The following is a 22,553-nucleotide window of genomic DNA, read 5'->3' as shown; positions in this document are numbered from 1 at the left end:
ATGCATTTTAAAATGTTCTGTGTTAAGCACAGAAATACAGTTCTGTGGGCCTGCCCAGAGAAAAATCTAGGCCTCCTCCACTCGGATTTTCAGACACTGGGATCTTACTTGCGCTGGGCTCCAATTATCAGTCATGCCCTGGATCTCTCATTCCGAGTCTAGTATCATCAAAAACAAACCTTTGTTGCATTTAGAAGTCAAGGCAATTAACTGTGTGTATTAGCTCCATTTATTGTGTTCAACTGTGATTGTTTTTACAGTAATGTGAAAAGAAAATCTGGCTCTTCAAGCAATTAATACATACAATACATCACTGCCAGATGAGAGTTATAGGTCGCTCTTATTTGTCCAATAGTCTTCTCATATTTCTTCCTTTTTGTTGACACATATGAGGTATGGAGCTTTCCCATTTGGGAGATAAACCCTATAACTCAACAGAGTCTATAGCAAATTCTTGGCCTTTCTTTATTATAAAAGATTGGAAGAACAGAAGCCCAAGGGTCATATTTCAATGTTACATTCCTTCTGTTCTGAGAGAAGGCAGCAGGACCTTGACTATTATAGCAGAACAATGATTAATACTCTGGAAAGTAAGAACTGATTCAAGTCAAACCAAAAATATATCGCTTTTCAAATCTATTGGATGGGATCAAAAAAAAAATTTTCTGTGTGTGCATGTATGCACCAGGAAAAGAGAATTAAGGATGTTATCAAACAGCTTATTGAAGCATCAGCAATGTTTGGATATAGTCCTAATAGTTTTAACCCCTTGTAACTATACATAGTCTGAAGAACACAGCAGTGCTTATTTGTCTACCAGAGTCTTAATAGAATCCATAGTGAAGATAGCTGGCAAACAAAATTCTAGATCTGATGTTGCATGTGCCAGGACGTTTCTTACAAGATGGCATTTTTGCGGAAGATAATGCATACAGTTTTCTGCATTTGCCCCTCCTTTCTACTGCTATGTTAACTTGCTGGGTAAACTGGAAGGAAGATTCTAGTGTCGTTCCTCACTTTCCAAAAATCCTGACAGAAAATTATTAACATGGCTTTTATCTGTCTATTCATCACCAGCTTTCTAAGGCCAATTATTCAAAGTAGCTTTGATTTTACTGTGTTAGAAGGATTCTTCCGCTGAGAATTTACAAGTATAGTCGTATATAACAAGTGGTTTTGCTAGGAATAGAATAGGAGGAAAAGCTTGTTCCCTGGTCAAATGAGAGAATGACTAAAAGTAGAGAAGTGCTGTTTCAAAGCTACTCCCTTCAAAAATGCCTGAAGGAGAATCCTCTTCAGCAGTTTTAAATGCTGTTTGCAAGTTGCTTATATCTTGAGAAGTTGACTCAGAATATTTTTGGACTTCTAGAATCCTACATCAGAGATTACTATGCACCCTACACAGTCAGTTGAAGTAGAATACAATAAGCATTTCAGCCATTTGGTATGGTTAGGGGTTATCATTCAAGGAAGGTATTAAATTGGATATTTTTATATGCAGTGATTTTTATCTTTGGGTTCTGAGCCTCGGAAAAGTGTCAAGGAAAAATGACAGCAAATTACATCGAAATGACTGATAAAGATCTATGTGGAACTTGACTGAAACAGATTTGAACTGTTAGGGTGCTAGTTTTTTTTTTTCCCAGTGGGTTTCAGACAGTGGACTTCAAACTGAGGCAACTATGATGGAGTTAGTCACAGATCTAAACCTCTGAAGTCTATTTGCTAGTAGGAGATGGTTGAACATGAAGAGATGAACAAAATTATTTACGGCTACAAAGTTTGTATTTTTGTACAGAGACTTTTTTTAAGAATGTGAAGTTCTGTAATGATTGAATTCTTTTTCTTTAATTATTGGAAAGTTCATAGCACTAATGTGTGTGAGAAAATCTCATTACACAGAATAACATTAATGGCATGTATTTCCTTCCTTCATCCCATTTAAAACTTACATGTGAACAGTGGGAGGCAGGCTCTTAAAGACTAGAATTAGCCATTTAATTTGGCTAGCAGTTTTTGACCTGCCATAGATTAGTGATCCTCATGCTTAATTAATACGGCGTTTTAACTTAACAAATTCTGTCATAGAAAATGAGGCTGCTAACACTTCTTGTTTCACTTGTTTATTTGAATTGGCTAAATCTTTTTAGGGCAGTTGAGTAGTTGCAGGGAAGGGGGAAGAATGCAGAAGTGAGTCTACACTTATCAGTGCTGGGGATAATGTATGTTAACAGAGAAGCTGAAGGATGTATCCACGTATCCCTTTTCGTCACGTGTAATTGAAGTTCTTGTTTTGAGATAGAGTAGCAAATTGATAATCTTAAACAGTCAGAGACCCTGATGCTCAGATACAGCTTTCTTAAATTATGTTCAGAAGGCAACTGCAGTTTCAGTCTAGTAAGAGACCTGGTAACAACAATAGTGTCAAAAGCAAAGTAGCTTCTATAATTTGTGCTTTCTTCCTTCTGTGCTGAAAGATGCATTTTTCTCCACAAATTGGAACCCAATTCCTCGGTAACTTTAAAGCTGTAGTGTTGCTGCAGAGCAGATCCCTTAGCCCACTTTGACTGCATGAGGCTTGACCCTAGCTTTTTCATTTGCAGACCAGAAGGATTTTTCTGCAGAAACCTCTGTATTACAGTGATGGTTATTTCCCATTTTCAAAAAGCAAGCTTTAACAGTCCACTTCTTGAGACATGACCTTTTCTTTATGCCAAAGCTGTACTGTATGGATTTTTACTATTTTTGCAAGATCAGTCTCAGACTGGTTTAGCTCATGTTTCTCTTGCATTTCCAGTTTTCTTGATTTGCATGTTATGCGTATTAGACAGGCTAGTTGTATGGTGAGAAGGATGGGGTCTTAAAATGCATGACATGATGAGGGAATGTGATTTGGCTAAATAATGAGAGGAATAAGTAAATCTGAGTGTGTATTTGTTGAATAGTTCAGTGTTACAGGTGTTGTGTAGAGGCATTTTTCCTTTCCTAACAAATGGAAAGAAAGTACGTGAATTGTTGGGTTAAGATATCAAAATTGGTCTCTTCTTGCTGTGGATGTAAAAGTATAACAAATCATTACGCTGCTCTTCAATATGAATAACATAGAAAATGGAGAAGAGGAAGATAGGTTTTGCCTCTTATTTTCCTTTAAAATTAAGCTGTTAATGCTTACCCGTCTACCTAGAGTGGATACCAGGAGCAAATATGAGTAAGGAGTATTTCATACTTCTTGTAACATTTTTGCTGATGATACATTGTAGTGGTTGTCAACATTTAGTAATTATTCAAAAAGCAGTTAGTCTTTGACAGACTCTGCAAATTAGCACCTGAAGTACTTGAAAATTAACCAGTTTTCTAACGAAATATTGGAAGATGGATTAACTGGAAAAAGAAGTCTGAGTGCATGAAGCAAATTAGCAAAACAGGTGGATGTAAGTTTTAAAGTGAGGACTTTCAAAAGGTACAAATAATGTTTAGTCAAATAGTCACTTAGGCATCTAGCTATCACTGATTTTTAATCATTCTTTTGTCTACTGCAAATATACAACTTTTATTATAAATGTTACTCCTGGTAAAGAGTGTTTCTGGCCGCTTTCCTTTCACAATTCAGAGAGAATAGGAGACTGGATCCAGATTGCTGTCTTTATTATGTATTTATGAGACTTTCTCAGCACTGCATGCTGGATTGAGTAGTTTTCAAAGACTGGTGTCCATAGTACATACGCGCGCACAAAAAAACGCTTAGAGTGGTAACTGTATCTACCACGCTGAGTATGTCATTGTCATTCAGCATAAAGATGCATCCAAGCCATTTCAGAATCTAAATACACAATTGTTCCAGGGTTTTGAAAGTTCTGGATCTACTAATTGGGGTATGGAGCATCTCTGATTCAACAAGTTCAGTAAATACCACTGCTTAAGGTGGTTTTTAGCATGTTTGGTTTTTTTCCATTTAAGAACTCTACCAGCTTTAACTGTAATGCTGATGCAAAAATTATTTCTTTCTTCTAGTATACTGTAGTATTTTCCACCCATCCCAGGGCACCTGACTTTATTTTTAGCTTACTTTACCCGTTACCTTTGGGATATAATTCAGTTGTTCAGCTGCTTCGTTACCTTGATGCGAGATAAATAGGGAAGTCTTTCTTTCTGTTGGATAGTGGGACACAGTTCTTGATAAGGAATATCAGAGGTGTGTCCCATTTTGGCATTTCCTGAGCTACTGAAGAAGCAAAAAATAATGGCATGAGGTCCAACAGGCTCTTGTTACTGTTTATTTTAGCAATCTGAGCTTTCCGCTGAGGAGCGACCAGAAAGGCTTGGAGCTGCCCAACAACACAGAAGGAAGGTGGCATCTCTGAATAAGCAGATTTTGCAAAAAACCAAACTCCTGGAAGAGGTAAGTATTGTGTGTGTAATAAAGAAGAAAACATTGATAAATGTGGTTGACCACAAAGTTTTTGCCATCCAGAAAAGATTTGCAAGCTATCTTCTGTACCAGCAATTTGTCTTGCTGAACATTCATTTCAGCCTCTCTGAATGTCTTGCTTGCACATTTATTACTAAGACAATATGGCTGGTTTTGTATTAAAAAATTGTATAGCCCTGTCTGTGAGGAGGGGGCTGGATAATCAAAACATGCTTTTCCTTTTTTTTTTTGCATTCCTCTCTTGGAGAAAAACAGAGAGAGTATCTCCATTTGACTTGTTAGCTATAGTGTTGAATGGGCTCTTTTCACAGTTTCAAGAAACAATTTAGGAAGTTACTCTAAAATAGGCTACAAATGACTTTTTGTCACTTCCTGCCCTTTATATGAGCCAGCTTGTCTTGCTGACTAAGGTGGGTTTTTTGCTTGCTTGCTTGTTTGGGTGTTTTTGCACAGTCACTGCTTGGTTCACATCTTCACATTTGTTTTAGGGAGGAAAGGCTCTTGAATTTGTGACTGATGTTCTGTTCATATCTATAAGTAAGAGCAAAAACGACTGTTCCTGTATTTCAACCTACTTACGCTATTACCATTTAAATCCAGAAAAGCTATGCCATTAATGAAATGCTGCTTTTAATTATGCATACTGATGTAATCAGCACCATGCCATCTTTAGCTTGCAGAATCTGATGAAAATGTATTGCATCAGTTAGTAATTGGAAGAGCTTGCCAAAAAAGAAATAGTACTTGAGGAAAAACTGTTGCTGATGTCTTCTGTGGTTGATACTCTGTCAAGTACAGCACTGCTCCAGCAGCCTTCATTTGTTTTTTGTTTTGTTTTGCTCTGCTCTTGTCAGTAACATTTTAATGCCTTACATCTTAACTGATTTTGCCTATTAAATGTTGGGGGTACAGGGGCTCTGAAAGATGGGTGACTATATGGCACATTTTATGAGATAGTGGTATGTTCAGTCTTACAAACAACAGAGGTAAAAGAATGGTAGCTTTGAAAACCTTACCTACTATGGTATAACTGTGGGAGCACTAGAGTTTAAACCTTCCTGCTCAGCCACTTAGTAGACCTGACTTATTTATTTATTTATTTATTTAAAAAATGAGAATAAAATCGTCTCTAACAGTGCAATAAAGTCTTTTATTTAAAGATATTAATCCCTTTAAAACTTACATCTCCTTTCAGTAAATCATATGCAGTGAACCATTTTTTGAAGTCTGTGACTAACATTCAAGTAATACTAAGTTTAAATAAAGCTATAGAAATAAAACTTATGCACAAAATTTGGAAAGACTAATTGCCTATCCTGTTCTTTGTTTCTCTCTTCTTTTTTTCCAACTTTAATAAAAAGCTTTATGAAGAACCGGTGCAGGTTGTTCTTAATTTATTTTGCACAGAAAAGGACTTTCAAAGGGTGGAGTATGACAGTGTTTTAACTGGTAAATTTTAGAATGTATTTCCATTGGAACATGCCAAACTAGTTTCGTTCTTCTTAAACTGATGCATTTCTGTTTGTGTTGCCCTCTGGCATGCTCCATCTGTTAAAAATTTTTCATAATCAGTAACGCTACAATTATTATTTGCACTGTATGTTGAATATAAACCATGTCTGTCACAATTCCTCTCCATTCTAGAGTGAAATATTAGAAAGTACTGTAATATACTATAATTATGATATTATGATATACTGAAATTAAATACACTTTTTTTTTATTTGAGTTTGTATTCTTTTAACACTTTGGTAATACGAATTTTCCATGTCTGTTTATGTCAAACATAACTTTGGTGCCCTGTCAAGATGATGACTGTTAGTAAAAAGATACTGACAATACCTAGCATTTAAATGCAGGCTGAAGTGTCAGGCTTTCAAAATCATAATATGGGCTTACAGACAGTTAAATCCTGGGTGAATTCCCATGCTGGTTTGAGTTTCTTTCCTGAAGTAGAAACACAAATTACAGAATGAGATCTTCGGAATTTCATAAGTGGGGGGGGGAAGAGGATGTTCAGTGTATCCTAAGGCATTGCAGTACGTTTCTGTCACACTTTAACTCTTCTTTTAAACCACAAAAGCTATAAGACAAATACATATGAAGGGAGATACAGATGTGCTGCGTGTATATTGTAGAATGGAGACAGATGAAGGCTCTCTCAGCATCTGCTCTGAGCTAGCGGGTTGCAAACCTGTTCGAGATAAGCAGCTTTGTTGTCATGACTGGCAATGGTTTAGCACTGCCTTATTATAAAAGGGGGCATGTTTGCTCAGGTTTAGGGATGTTCTAGTACAGTTCTACAGATTTTGAATGGATTTTGGTTGTGTCCCCCAGCTCACATCCATCTGCAGTTTTTCTGCAGGCAGTATGTAGACATACTGGAGGCATGCTCAGTTTGAATGTATGCATGTACTAGAACGCTGCACCGCAGCCCCTGCATTGTGAGAACAGTTCATGTTCTTGGAGGCAGTTAGCTCAAGCTTAATTTTCGGGAGGACGACCTGGGTACAATTGTGTAGTAAGAGTGGCGTTAGGAAACTGCAACAGCTTGCTCAGGCTTCAGAAAATTAAAATGTGCACTAGCACAGTTCTCCAGCCATGCTGTTCCCTTGGTCTTTCTTGCCTAGTTGAGCAGTAAGAGGGGCTGGTAAACGAGCTTAGCAGTTGTGGCTGGCTTTTGCAGGTATTCTGCGTTGTGCTGTTATGATCTGGAAGTCAGAAAGGATCCGCCAATGTCTGTATGCAGTCTCAATGACTGAAATGTTCAAAAGCATTTTTTCTGCAGCAGATAGCTCTTGCATTCTAGAGATTTGTAGCATAGTGTGGCTACTGAATTAATAATACAGAATATGCCTGTAACTAGATATATGTTGAGTGGATTACCTTTTCAGGCCTGGTGCAAGTAATGTCCTTTACCAGTTTCCCTGGCATATGAATGAATATATCTGCTTGCTTTCCAAATACTGCTGAGAAGAAGAAAGCAGTTTGGAGTGGGGAGGAAACATGGTTGTAAACCACAGAAAATTATGGTAGAGTTCTTACTTCCTTACAGATCTGCTTTTAACTGCCAAACAAACTTCATAATCCACAGGAAAACTTAGGTATTTTCTAAATCAGTTATCATGCTATTTGCCATTTTAACATACAGATGTTCTGTGCGTGAGGGCCCTTTAATTCCGTGTTGCTTATTTCCAGTACATAACAGCCTCAGTGCTATGTTTTTATATGGGAAAAAACTACTGACAGCTATAAGCCAAATATAATCTTTTTATCACTTTAGTAAAGTAAAAATTTCCTGGCTGAATTTTTTTTACCACTTGCCAAAGACAGCTTTTGAAATGAGTGACAGTCAAGATCCCCCTTTTAGAAAATGTTTGTGAAGTTCTGGCTTCAATACTGCAGTAGGTTTCGGCAAGAGTTCTCATAACAAACAGTTCTTTAATCTTTATGTCAGTTTCCATGAGATGCGGACTGTAGACTTAAATTTTTTTTTTTTCCTACTAGTTAGAATTCAGTCTATTGGTGACTTATTGGTGAAAAATATGAAAAACAATGAAAAAGCTTTCTTTTTATAAATTCGGCTGTGGAAAGGGATGAGTGGAGTGTTGAGTCACAGGTCCATGTTGTGAACAGCAAACCAAACCAGCATGAAAAGGAGTGGAACAGAAAGCCAAATGTGCATTTCTTTGTTTGCAACACTTCTGCTCCACTTTTGTAACCCATGTCCCATTTTTGTTGGTACTATTTGCAAAGTAATCTTAAATCATAAGGACTTTGAAGAAGGATGTTCTTCTAGAATTAGCGTCTCTAAATTATTTGACAAGTGAAATATCCAGTGGCGTTTTGCTTACTGCCTTCTTATTAGACTTTCTGTAGTTACACAAAAGAAAATCATAATCCAGCTTGCTTATTTGGTAATGAACATGTTTATGGTATGGTGCCATGGCGTTTTTATGCAAGTCTTGAATCACCCTAACTTATTTGGAGAACTACGACATGGGACTCTCTTCTTAGCCTGGTGTGAAACTGGGCCCGTATAACCAGGCTAAATAGCTTTGAGCAATTTAGCAGAGATTCTATCCAATAAGTTACCATTCTGTTGGCATCCATTTTGTAAAAGCTGCTGTTTATTCTGGGACCTAATACATCTAGAAGGTCAGTTGGAAAATGTTTGCTGTTATTAATTAAATATTCAATCAGAATTCTTGCAACCAAATGCTCTCAGAGTAGATGACAAGAAAAGACAGTGTTTGTGATGGTTGGCCTGTTGTTTAATAGACAACCATTATTAATAGCTCAAATACTGCTATTCTCCGTTATAGGTGCAATTAGCATGAATGTAGAATCAAACTCTTTTCTTTCTCTTTCATAATAGTTGCAAGCTAAATGTGCTGATCTGCAGGCAAAATGTACCGAAGCAAAAAAGACGTTAACTGAGGTAATCTTCCTTTATTTTTCTGTGCACTGATTCTAGCTGAATCATTTTTGAGAAGTTCTGTCTGTAGAGGGATGTATTAAATGGTGAAGGTGTTTGACAACTTACCTCACTGATCCCATGGTGTGGGAAACCTGAGTACCATGAATCATTCTATGTCTGGAAGTGTATTTCAATTTATTATTAATTGCAACCCTTAGGTTAAGAGTTACAGTGAAAAGCTGGACAAGGAATTGGCAGCCTTAGAAACAATAGAATCTCAAGCAGATTCTAGGTAAGTTTCTTCCTTTGTGACCTTCTGAAAAATGATGGTTTTAAAATGAACCATTCAGTGTTTCTTGCTTTGTCAACCTAAACAAATAACTAAAATTTAAAAATTAAATAATTCTCCAGCTTGCTTTCCAAAGACAGGGAAATATTACGATAGTATTCAGTCAGAATGAAAAGTGTCAATCTGTAGTTGAAAATAATTGTAGGTGTTTAAAGCAGAACCCTAGACACATTTGACAAGTAGATGAAGCGTTCCTGATTTATTTTCTTCATATTTGAAGCCTTCATCTCACATAAATTAAATAGGAGGCTCTCTCAAAACTTCCACAATAATGAGGTGAGAACATAGCAAAACCATCAAAGTACTCAGTGTAATAGTACATTTTTATTTTGACCTTGGTGTATCAGTGGTGATATTTGGGTTTTTAATTTACAGAGATTTTACTGGAAATTTATTTAGAACTAAGCTTGTTCTAATGTCTTTTAGTTCTCCATCTGTTTAAATTAGAAACTAAAAGTCTAATGTGGTTTACTGGATCTTCAAATTTAGCATATTACAGAGTCTGCGAGCACTGGTGGCCATGAATGAAAACCTAAAAAGCCAGGAGCAAGAGTTCAAAGCACACTGTAGGGTAAGTTTTAGCTTCTTATATAAGGATTCGTTTAAAACTTGTTAAATAAGCATTATATTTCTTCCTGATTTGTCGTCATGTCATATGTCCCTGTTGTCGCCACCACCACCCCCAACCCCGCCTGGCCCCATTTACTGGTATTTCCGGGTTCATCTTCAATATTGCCACCAGCTTGATTCGCGGCAGAATTACGGAGAGTTGCCCAGTTGTGCAGTGTATCATATCTGCAACAGGGCTGATGACCAAGAAGGTTGGAACTGGGTTAACCAGAAGGACTTGCCCCCTGCCCTGAGGCAGGGAGGTGTAAGGAAGGCTGCCAAGGCATCTGAATGAGTGTGGCCTTCAATGTTCTGTTGTGCCTGGAACCCTTTAGTAAAGGGCAGTTCCTAGACATATAGTGCCAGATCAGCCTTGTACTGGTCACAGCTGTGGCTCTTCTAGTTCCCATTACCATTCTGCTGAGAGCAACTTGGGGTGGGTTGACAGGGAGCACTAAAATGGAAGTTTGAGGTTGGGCTGTACTAGTTACCCACCTGTGCTCTTCACAACCTGAAATGGATTGTCTCTTCTTGGATAATGCAGCCAACAGTGACCTGAGGAGAGGTATGGTGCCAAAGAGGAGGGCTTCATGAAGGCCCCTAGCTTTGGAGCAACTCTCACAAGACTGAGATGAAGCTGTTGCAGTTTTCAGAGCATGTTTCAGTTTTACTGCTTAATTACTATGTTTTGCTGTCCTGTTTACTGCTGTGTTCATGGACTGCCTAGAAATACGATTGGAGAGAATTGTTTTCATTCTCTTCTATTGAAGCAATAGTGGATGGGATTCAGTAGAATGAAAAGAACTAAAAAGAAATAGTGCCCTGAGGCATAGACTGAGCGTAGGAACTTCATGTTCCCATATATACTCCTTTGGAAAGCTCTAAAGGATAGTAATGGAAACTACCTTGCAAATAACTTTAGGTTTGTTCATTTTTACAAATGCCGTATGTTGCAGTCCTGCGTCATGCTATTGTAATATTCCTTTGCTTCCTCAGTTTCATTTTCCATGTCACGCATTAGTTGTCTTAGATGGATCTAGTGTATTTGCAATTAAGAAATAAATTTGTTCCTCTGTTTGATAAAAGCAGACAGTTTTATGTAATGAGTAATAATGGATGTCTTACCCTTAAGCAGGGAATGCTATTTCATCTTACAAATTTAAATATAAAGTGTGTGATCAGCTCCACAATTTTATTAGAGGTGTATGTTGTCAAGCTTCCTGCTCTCCCCTGTTAAGAGGATAGGTCTCAGTTAAAAGCAACATAAACTTTTTTTGTTTTAAAGGAAGAAATGGAGAGACTTCAACAAAATATTGAGAATTTGAAAGCTGAGGCAGTGGAAAATGGGGAGGAACAGGTAATAGCAAATGTCTTAAGTGTTTCTTTTCAGTTTGTGTTTTAAAATGTTGTTTTAGGTCGTTCTGACTTCTGGCATATTCTTTTAAGTGTTAAAGTATCTGTTGCAATCTCTGAAAAATTCTATTTTCCTCCACTGGTAAAGCCACAGTTCAGGCTAATAATCATAGAAATACAGTAGACTGAAAATAGCTCTAGTATTCTTCATTATTCTTGCAGAATCCATGGGGCTAACTCATAGATGCTTTTGTGCCTTTCACTTCTTTCTTTGTAGTACCAGAGAAAAATCTCTGGATGTTGTCTTAAGAGCAAAAACAGGTCTTCCTCAGAAAGCATGTATGTTTTGGTTGTTTTTTTCTTAAAAGTGGATTTATTTGAAGAATGAAAACACAAGTTTTCAGTGGCTCCGTACATCCGCATGCCATGAGCAGCTGTCAGAAGTTAGGCTTTAACACAAGTGCATCCAGACTGATGGCAATGAATAATGAATGAACAGAAAAGGAAAAGCTTGAATTACTTTGTATTTTCAATGGGTAAACATTTGATACATTTATGCCTCTGAAATGAGGTAGATTACAGGCACCATGATACTGCTGTTCTGAACACAGCATGAAAAAATTAAAATGCAAACCTAAATCTTACATTTTTAAACAAGAAAAAATTATCTTCAAGTCCGCAATCCAGGAAATCTAGAATACGTGTCAGGGTTTATGTTCTGTCCTGGGCCATGTTTACCCTTAACCCCGCCACTGAATCAAAGTATAAACATTCAGACAAGGAGTACGGACAATCTTCCGATACATATCTTCATTTAAAGTGTGACTGTTGTAAAGCAGTGGAAAAACTATCGACAAATCTTAAAAACTAAAACGTCAAAAGCTTAAAAGCTAGCAAAATGCACTTGTTTACAGTAAAGATGGCAATTTTTTAATGCAGATTATGAATCTGTTAAAAAAAATAACAGCAAATCATGGTGTTACTGTGGGAGCCATTAAATGGAAGATAGACAAATGCAGAAAACAAAGCCAGTTTGCATAGTTTTGCTACTGTAATACACAATTATTTTGGGTTCTCAAATTCTAGGAGCCAAATAAGATTATAGAACAGCAGTACAAAACTGAGAAAGATAAACTTCAAAAGATCCGGCTGTTATTGGTGAGTAACTCTTTGTAAATTTACTTGTACAAAATTATTGATGTTTTCCTTACTTTGTAACTTCTAATACTTCTTTTTGTTGTTCTAAAAGTTTTTCTGTCACAAATCAATTACCAAAAAAATTGAGCCTCAGCCAATGCTTTTTTCTTTTAATTAATTATTTAGTAACAGAATATTGCTGGGGGGGGGCCTTCATCCATTTTAAGAAGAGAACAAGAAGAGGCTTTGTTTTCTCCCCTCCTAACTTTCTATTCAGGCACGAAGAAACAGAGAAATAGCCATTTTACAACGCAAGATTGATGAAGTACCCAGCCGAGCTGAGCTAACACAGTATCAGAAGAGATTTATTGAACTTTACAGTCAGGGTATGTATATCAAGCAGGAACATCCTGCTGAAGGCTAAAGCCCTGGAAGGAGGGCAATTGCATTTTAAGCATATGGCATGTAACAACAGCACTTGCTAATTTTGTGGCATTTTAAGGGTCTTTTGGTATACATGTTATACATCCTATTTTCAAGGCTTTATGAGCTGGCTGTAAGAATTTTCCTGAGGGCGAAACTTGATGCTCAAGATCTCTGGAGTAAATTTTGTCTGCAACAGGTTCAGTCATTTAGGTTAATGACCAGTGTGTTTAGAAAGTCCTTAATTCACTATTTACAAATGAGGTTGCTCTAAATTTGAGTTGTGTTTAATTAATTGGTCTTAACATTAGATTGCTTTCATTGTTTTCATTGACGTGAGATATCTGGTTCTGAACCAAACTATGTCAAGAACTACAAAGTAAAAGCAATTTCTTGAAGGGATTGTTTTCCTTCATTTTTGATTTATAAATATCCTGCAGTGTCTTGGTAGGATCAGAATACAAATTGTCTTTAACTTTTTTTTATGATAAGTTATAAAATGGGGAAATGTGCTCACTTGACTTTTTAGATAGGTATGCGTTTGCTGTGTGTGGATGGTATGGAGCATGCAAACTGAATAAAATTTTAAAGTTGTTTCATTAAACTGAGAACAGACCAGTATGCTTAGTGGTGTATATTTAATGTAGCTTGTGTATTAGCTAGAATAAGTTTCTATCAAGAAGAGCTAGCTAATGTTCTAAAGATATTCTGCATTCACTAAATATGTGTGTGAACCAAGCCCTTGAAGGTTGTGCAATTCTAAAATTGTTATCTAACTTTGATTCAAATCCCTTGCCCTGATGAGGCGTCTCTAGTGACATAGTCGTGTGCATTCTTCCATGTGTGGTGTCTGACTCAATGCATGGAATAGATGTACTTCTTTAGTTAGAGTACAAATCCAGTATTTCCTTCCCACCACTTTGCTTCTTATGTGCCGTGCAGTTTATTTAATCAAGTCCAGTTATAAAGACAACTTTGTTGTCTTTCATTAAATTTTCTACAGATTGTTTTCTCTGTCATGTCTAAGTGAATTCAGACAAATAATTTATGGTCAGAGCATTTGCCCGCTCAGAAGATGGGGTCTTCATTTATATATGAAGTACCGAAAGATTAAGGTCAAAGAAACTTGTGCAGCTTTGGGTGTAGATTTAAGATGCTTTGAATTTTATGGGACTTTGTTTTCTACAGTACAAAATACGTGTAGTAACTTAGATAACACACTGCTCAGTTGTGGCCGGGAACCTGCATTGTACGGGCTAAGTTTTTAGAAAGATGAGCTGAAAATCTCTAGCATGTCTTTCTGTGAATTGTGGTATTTTTTAGAGGCTTTTCATTTAGCCAGATTCAGGTGATCTTCAGAGTTGCCAAAACCTGGTTTTTTTAACTTTGATCCAAGGTATGTTGGACAAGACAATCTTCAGCAATGCCTTCCAACTTCAGTGATTCTGTCGTTCTGTACTAGAATGCTTTTAAGTTCCAGTATTCCCTGCTTTATTTTTGATGTAACTGAAGCCTCTTCCCTTGAAAAAATGAAGCTGTGGTTTCAGGAGAATCAGTGAGCCAATTGGCTCCTCCTTCCTCTTCTGTCTTTGTCTGTTTTACCTGACATGGGCTCTGGTCCGTGCCCATAAGGCTCCACCGGCTGGTACAACTTTCTAACCCAGTGGAAATCCTGAAAAGTTTTCTTCTGGGTTGGTTATGTGGAATCTACTCATAAAAGATCTGTGACTGCCAGAGCTGCTGCAAGAAAAGGAGGAGCTGCAGGAAGGAAATAATTTGGGAAAGGCTTCTTCCATTTGGTAGCTGCAAGTCCTGCAAAAACCAAACTAACTAAGAGAGCACACCTGAAGTAAGCCTGTTCATGCAGTTTTTCAAGAAGCATCCTGATTTCAGCATTTGGAAAATCTTTGTGGAACATGCTGAATGGCCCTTACTAATTTGTCCACATATCCCAGGCTTTCCTGAATTCCTCAGTGCTTTCAGGCTCCCAGTACTCAGTATGCTTCTCAAGGCTACAGCATGCGCAGAACGTGTGTCACAATCATACTGTGGCAATGAGAACGCTCTTGGTCCCGAACATGTTGCTCCTGCAGAAGTAGCCACTGCTGGATTTCTGTCACTAACACATTCAGCTTTGAGCTGTGGGTTGCTGTTGGGCTTCAGCTGGAGAACAGAATTATACAAATCAGGAGTTGGACTTTCTTTAAAAAAGTGGATGTTTAATGATGTAACGTGGGAAGGAGGTCATGGTGTCTGTAAATGGTTCCATTCAAAAGCTTAGTCCAGCGTATCAGTTCAGTAAAGGTTTTATTTAAAGACGGCAACTTGTTAGCCTTTAGAGTTTGATGTAATGAGCATGATTTCCCTCAGGTTTATCTAACTTAATCATGACCTCTGGAATAATTTTCATTCTTAAATCATTTGATCTTTTTTAACCCATATGTTTTTTCCAGGTTCAGGATTCTAAACAGTGCTTACTATATTAACTATAATAATTTTTGCCATCTGTCCTTCTCTGTTGAACTCTTTCTTTGGGAATCACAAATATCTTAGGTATCCTTAGGCATTGAAGAACTAAAGAATAGATGAAGACTTAGCAGATTTGAGTATCGATCATCATCTTGTAGGCCCGAAGGGAATGCATGTCTGAACCTTACCTTCCCCACCGAGCTATGACCAACATCTGCTATAATCATGTAAACCAGAAAGTATGATTTGAAAAGAAAGTAGTATTTAATCCTATCAGCATGAATAAATTGTAAGAAGATAAAAAAAGGCTTAAGAACAGTAAAAGCTTTCTTGGGCATCTTGCACATGTGTAGCTTGAAATGTATAGTATAATGCACCTTTTTTCCACACAGTACTACCAAATTATGTTTCCTATCTGTCCCTGCTGAGCCTGCGCCTCTCTGCCTCCATGGGCGAGCTATGCGAGGGCAACTATAGCAGCACAGCAACCTGTATTGTGTAAGGGTAACGCTGATGAAGGAGGGTGAACAGACAGCAGTAAGGAAGCACAGCTGATAGTGCCAACATATGTTCGCATAAAGGACTGTCAGCAGTTGAGGCTTAATTTAAACACTAAGCTGTGTCGTTCTCATAAAATCTGATAGCTGCAAACCTTGCTGGAGATTTACATGCAGAGGGAATATTCTTCCACTTCCAGAGTGTGTTCCCTTGTTGATAGTGGAAAGTATATTATAAAACCCTACAAAGTATTTTTACAGATTCCATTTCACCTCATGCTCTTTTATTATTCTACCCTTTTTTTGGTTTGCAGTCTCAGCAACTCACAAAGAAACAAAGCAGTTCTTTACTCTTTATAATACACTGGATGACAAGAAAGTATATTTGGAAAAGGAGGTAAGAAAATGCTATTACTGTTTTCTAAATATTCGATGTGTGGAGAAGGAGATAAAGAGGTTTTTTTTTTACTTGGCTTTCACCATATTCAGTGGTGTCAGAGCAGAGTTAACAGTCTTTGTAAGTAAAAATGAAACAATTGATTCATAAGAATATTTCTAATGTTGAGGGGGAAATGGTCTGTGTTGTAAAGAAGTGCTATTAGTACAGCATGTTTGAACTACTCACTGTGTTCACAAAACATGAGTAACATTTGATTAGCAAATATCTCTGTCTTGGTATCACAGGACCAAATTACCCTCTTTTTCTCTTTTTGGTCAATATCTTTTATTGTTATTAATGCTAGAGTCAGTAACTTTGGAGGGCAAATTCCAGCTGCTGTCAGCAACATCAGAGTTAGTTCTCAGGGTCTGAACCTGCCTACTCTGAAGTCGCTGGTGATTTTACTGGATCAGGATCAGAAGAGTAGTTTTCATGAAAGCAACTTGGTTTTTTCCCCTCCCCTCTCTCCCTACTATACAGAGTTCGTCTCTTTCTTGGGGATGGCTTAATCAAGTGATTTCAATTTTCTTTTTTTTCAATGACAAGCATGTGACTTCAGTAAAGGTGGAGAAATAGGAGCAATCAAGACGTGATAAACATTATGACATTGCTTTTAAAATATATAATGTTTTGATACTTCAGGCTTCTCTGCTTATTCTAATAAAATAAGAACAGATTAGTTAGGTTTGTATTACTTAGATACATTTGTTTAGTTTATGAGACAAGCAGTAATCAAATTTCTGACTATGTAAAGGCACTTTATCTCCTGTTTTTGAAGATGATGAGCAACCATTTCCTTCCATTAGGCAGCTATTCTAATACATGTGCTAGACAATTTTTAGTTTTTCAATTCAGAAAAGTCATTCATTTATGTAGGTTCTTTAGAGGGCGTGTGATCGTGACAGTTGCTTGCCACAAAACACAACTGAAGGAATAGGTTTAAATACAGAAATATTCTTTAACAGTTAACCTATGCTGCGGGTACTGTACCTGTGGTAAAACTGTGAGGAGAGGTAGTTGGGGAGCAGGGGGAACTTCTGGCAAACAGCAGCCCTTCAGGATGGAGTAATGTTAGGCATGTATAAGAGCATGTTAACTGGGGGGAAAAAACAGCTTCATCCCCTCCCGGTTCCCCTATTTAGTTCTACAGTAACTGAGTACAGTTTACTTGCTTTCGTTTTACTAACCTTAAGTTAGTAAAGGCTCCATTTGAGTCTGCTGGAAAGCTCACCCATGTTCTACTTCTGTGCAGAACTTACTCAGAGATATAATCGGAGATAGAATATCTTTTTCCTCTGGCAAACATTCAAGACTGGGCTTCCTTACAGATTTTCTGGAGGCCAGGATGATGAAAAAAAACCCACAACCCAGAATACTGTTTTCACACTACCATTATAAAGTTTAACTTTCCCCAGTTTACCCTGATAGAAGTATTTTAAGGCATGACTGCAGCGTCGGGGTAGATCTGGCCCTTTCTGTTGCAGGACAGTATTATATCGCTCTATGAATGTTGTCAGAATCCAAGTTGCATCACAATAAATTTAAAAGTAACTTCGGTGACTAGGTGACTTAACAACACGTGTAAATAATATATGTAAAAAAAAATCTCAAGTTCTGTGCTGAATTGATCCTTATGGCTTTTTTATTGATGTGTGTGTATATATATATATTTTGAGTTAGGTCAATGATCAGTACAAAGCAGGATCTTGCCAAAGTTTAACCTGTGATGATGATTGTCATGTGCTCCAGAAATACCTAATTTCTGGGAGAGGTTTCCGTTTAGAATGAGAGAATGCTGTTTCTAAAAATTATGCTACCTGATGGTCCCTAAGATCCTCAAATAAATTATCTTGGATTTTTGGTGTAACTTACCTTTTCATCTCCTGAAAATACCATTAAGAATTTTCCTTGAAAGTTTTTCAACCATCAACTTCTTACAAACCAGCAGTGATGATACCATGTAACGTCAGTTACATACTGAATATTCAGGCACCGTAGCTGTAAAACTTGCATCCCTGTGCAAGAGTGGGTGGTGTAATGGCTGCCAGTGGTCCTGGGAAATGCCTTACCTAAGTCTATAAGAAGATTATCACACGCTTTGATTTTCTTGTGGCCTTTCATTGTTTTTATTTTCTTATTCTAAATGATGAAATGTATTCATAATATATAATACAACAGGTTGCAGATAACTATATATATCGGATTTAAAATACTACATTAAGTAGCCGCTATAGAATTCATGTTACTTTAACTTCTCCCCTAGATCAGAGTTCAATACAGATTTTTTTTTTTTTTTTTTTATTATTTTGAGGGCAAGCCTGCAAATTTAAAAAGCATACAGAGATTGTTTTTGAAGTGGGCACATAAAAAACAGCCAACAGAATACAGAGCAGATGTATTTCATTGTTGTATAAATTGGGAGTACTCTTGCCAATATAATTCAATGCCTTTTGCGGGGGTTTTGGTTGTGTGTTGTGTGGGGTGTTTTTTTTTTTTTTTTTTTAGATCCAAGCTTCACTTACATGGATATAATTTCAAAAGGCAAATAAATTGATCAAGGGTTTCTTTTATCTTGATGTCAATCACAAGAGAGAGAGGTCTGAATGTCTTCTGATGCAGTCCTAACTTTGTTAAATGCATAAGTAATGTACAAAAGATGCCTTTGGCATCTTTGTGCCTCACAAAGATTTCTGGAATATGCTTGTGCTTTTTCTAGCCCTTTTTTTTTCCTTTTTCCTCGTTTCTTCCCCCAAACCCAACCCTTTCATAAAGCATAATTGCTTTAAAATAATAATAGCAGAAATTGTTATACAGTGGAATTTTCGCTATAAAGGTTATAGCTCTGACATGAAAGGTCTCTGTGAATATGGTTGATATTTTAATCATAATTTGTGAAAGATTCATTTTTAAAATGCTCTTAAACTCATTTTTTCATAATGTCTTTGATTTTGGGGGCTTATACAGTGATTTTACTGTAACACATCAGCACTCTTACTGTGCGATAGTTGTGCAGTACTACTTTTCATGACTTGCATGTTTTGTGGTATAAACTGTAATTACATTCTTAAACGCATGCTTATTGGAAATATCTTGAGGCAAGGATGTGGACTTGGCAGATATTGATGAGTAACGCAATAATTTCTTTCCTCTAAGTAACAGGAATTCTTAAGCATCTTAGCTGCTTTGGAGTCTGTTCAGAATTTGTTTGTTTGAATTTTTCAAAGTGAGGTCAGGAACAACTGCAGATTCTGCCATGCATGTGCTTATCGCTGTCTCATTCAGATGGAAGATTTAGATTTGGGAGATCAGTTCAGCTTTCCATAGCAGTGGGGGAAGTGATTCTGTTTGCAACACTTAGGTTTGTTCAGTACAGAACACTTCCAAATATTCATCAAAAGGAGAAACTGCTTGGAAGGTTTAACCACATGAGACTTGCGAGAAGTATTCAAAACCAAGAGAGAGGATCACATTAATTGCTACTTGGTGAAATTTAGTGCTCTTAGCAATATGTAGAAAGCAAAAAAAAAATCAAAGATGGTAACATAGAAAATATTCAATACATAGTTTAATTAGTTGGCGGAGTTTATACTGAGAGCAACAAAATATTCCTGTGATGTTGTTATAATGATGATGATTCTGTCTTGATTCAGTGCAATATTAGTATCTCATAATAGAAGCCATGCATGTGATACGCCATTCAGTACTTGTTAGAAGTTTTTTAACAGCCTGTAAAATACATATAAGCAAAGCAAGTAATGATGCATGGCTGTTTAGAAACCAGTAAAACTCATCTGCACCATGAAAGCAGTGCAGAAATTCACCTTCTGTTCCTGCACTGCTTGGTGAGTCTTTACAGTGTTGTGTGGAGATACTGGTTCCAGTCTCGGAAGCAAAAGTGGAAGTTTTTTTGGTTGGTTGTTTTTTTTATTTTGTTTTTTTTTTTTGTTTTGTTTTGGTTTTGGTTTGGTTTGGTTTTTTTGCTGATGCAATGCTTTGCTCGGGCTGGTGAGCTCAGTTGCAGCTTCTTGACTGAGCTATGCTGCTAACAGCTTCAAAGCTAGCATCTTCAGTACTGTTAATACAATCTGGGTTTCTTTTGGTTTTGCTTGGGGTTTTTTTGTTATTGCTTGGTTTTTTTTGTTTTTGTTTGGTGGCATTTTTTTTAAAAGATATTTCTTCATTTGCTATCCTGTCTGGCTTGTAAGCATAGTCAGGGATACGCCTAAGTGAAACTGTTTGCTCTGCTTTACCACTACAAGACTAATTATGCAAACCTAGCATAGCCACAACATAGGCTTGTGCACTGTCGCAGTTGAACACTGGGTGAGTACCTGTAAGTTACTTGTATGTCGAGTTTCAACACATGTCGAACAGATGTATACGCCATTTCACTGCATCACTTTAGTTTGGAAAGTTTCACGTCACAGTGGAAATTTCTCAGAGGTATAATTGAGCATCAGTAAAATTAAAAATTGCAATGGTGGTCCAAGACTTGCTTCTGCTTTCTGTGGCTTCCCCACTGGGATAGATTTTACTAATACAGAGGGATTGTGGTTTCTCTTCCAAAAGAAATCTCATGGTGATTTTCATGTAGCTGACTGCTTGTCAGGGCAACATCTATATAGTCAATTTTTTAACTTGAATTTCATTTTATTGTCCATGAAAATTCATACCAGAAAGGATAAATATATAATTTCTTCTTCCCCCCCCCCCCCCCCCCCCCCCCCCCATTTCACAGGTTAACTTACTGAATTCTATTCATGACAACTTTCATCAGTAAGTAATGGTCATTTTTCTCTTGATAGTTGAAATGAGTAGCACGGTTGATTGGAAAAATGGGAGCGGGCATGAGTCATAGAGTCTAAAAAATTGTTAGAATTTTTTATTAACTTAAAACTATTTTATAAAATAATTTTATTAATTCTGTTTAAGCCAATGTTTGGGGAATCAAAGACTTGGAATTACCTTACTTTTATAGCCAACATGTGTTTTTAATATCTGGCTTTTCAGTTGCAGTTGTGGAAAGAAATCATTCCATCATAATTTTCCTGGCATTGATTTAAATGTTTTTCTCCATTTTGTGAAGTTGTGGTTGTTACATTATGTACAAAACATTACACTCAGACATATTTCAGACATGTTTATTATAGACTAACTCTGTATTTAAAAGTTGTGATGAAGTGTGAAGTCTTTAGGTAAAACCATGGTTCCCTTGGAAGTTCGAGGTCAAATATCAGTCTATGATGCAGCCGGCACTTTTTTTCCTGTGTTTTTTTTTGACTTCACAAACTAGACTTCACAAGTCTAGTATGAATTTTTGTCACAACAGTACAATTCAGTAGCGTCATGGGGGAGGAGATGGCCGTTTAATAGTTTTAAACAATTCTTCCTATTACATGTTTTTATAATTCTGTTGGGAAATTATAAGCTGCTTTTTTTTTTCCCCAGAGTAATTAATTATCTCTTTACTTACTTCGATACACTTGTGTTCTTCTGTGTTTGGTCAGAAATCTTTTTTTTCCCCCTATTGTGATATCCAAAACTTCTAATTACAACAAAAAACAGGAATTAAGTATTTCAGATGTTTTCCTTTGCAGCAGGGATTGTATTTCTGTTTTGTTCAGTGATGAGATCCTTTTGATTCTGTCCAGTCAGTAGAAACCAATCCTGTAATGGACAGCTGGGTTTTGGATTGTTTTTTTTTGTTGGGGGGGCGGGGTGGGTGGGGGTGGAGGTGTATTTTCTTTGTTTTATTTTTCTTAATCTGTTTAAGATACATTACAAGTCTAGAATTACTTTTGGGCTTTCCCTGTTAGGGCATGAAATTATTTTTTAGAATATTTACTGATCTACTAGTCCTCTACTTGCCGCCTTAATATTCACAATAGCTGCTTTTCTTAGAAGTTTGTGCTTTTGGTTAGTTAATAGCAATTTATTTCTCTACAACACATGAGGGAAAGGAACAGGGAGAACACTTGTGATGAGCTCTGTAGTCTCTGTTCCCGTCTCTTTGATTAGTTTATACCAGCTGAAGAGCTGCACTGTTACCTGAAATCAGTGATTAAAAAGATGAATTTTTACATAGAACACTAAGCAACGTGAATTCTTGGACACGGGTAAATATGCAAGACAACTGTAGATGAGACACATTGTCCTACATCCCTGTCAGTTGCTGTCTTTTTTTCTTTCCAGAGCAATGGCATCTTCTGGTTCTCGTGAGCAGTTTTTACGGCAGATGGAGCAGATTGTAGAAGGCATCAAACAGAATCGGATGAAGGTCTGAGACTCTTTTCACTTTCTTTGCTAGAACTTGGGAATTATTTCAGAAAAGCCTCTTGGATAATAACTATGCACAGAGAAATCTGTTACGTGAGGGGCAAATTAAGCAAGCAACTAACAAGTATTGCTTATTTTCACATCCATAAGAA

General features: G+C 37.0%; 1 protein-coding gene across 3 annotated transcripts in view; it reads left to right on the top strand.

Moving 5' to 3' along the window:
* CCDC93 (CCC complex scaffolding subunit CCDC93) overlaps positions 1–22,553 on the top strand; it is a 55,848-nt gene that overhangs the window by 24,321 nt on the left and 8,974 nt on the right. For 2 of the 3 annotated variants that reach the window (XR_012674052.1, XM_075152782.1), the window contains exons 12-21: positions 4,283–4,399; positions 8,808–8,870; positions 9,068–9,141; positions 9,688–9,769; positions 11,093–11,164; positions 12,247–12,318; positions 12,575–12,683; positions 16,001–16,083; positions 20,864–20,901; positions 22,318–22,402. Coding sequence is in view for 1 of the 3 variants with exons in the window: in XM_075152782.1 (XP_075008883.1) it covers positions 4,283–4,399; positions 8,808–8,870; positions 9,068–9,141; positions 9,688–9,769; positions 11,093–11,164; positions 12,247–12,318; positions 12,575–12,683; positions 16,001–16,083; positions 20,864–20,901; positions 22,318–22,402 (795 nt within the window). In the remaining 2 variants the exon portion in view is untranslated. The remainder of the gene's footprint in view (positions 1–4,282; positions 4,400–8,807; positions 8,871–9,067; positions 9,142–9,687; positions 9,770–11,092; positions 11,165–12,246; positions 12,319–12,574; positions 12,684–16,000; positions 16,084–20,863; positions 20,902–22,317; positions 22,403–22,553) is intronic. The other variant, XR_012674053.1, reaches the window with a different exon arrangement.

The sequence above is a fragment of the Calonectris borealis genome, chromosome 6, assembly GCF_964195595.1.
Source record: "Calonectris borealis chromosome 6, bCalBor7.hap1.2, whole genome shotgun sequence".
Taxonomy (NCBI): domain Eukaryota; kingdom Metazoa; phylum Chordata; class Aves; order Procellariiformes; family Procellariidae; genus Calonectris; species Calonectris borealis.
Note: the sequence above shows the minus strand (reverse complement) of the source record. Positions and strands in the feature narration are given on the sequence as shown.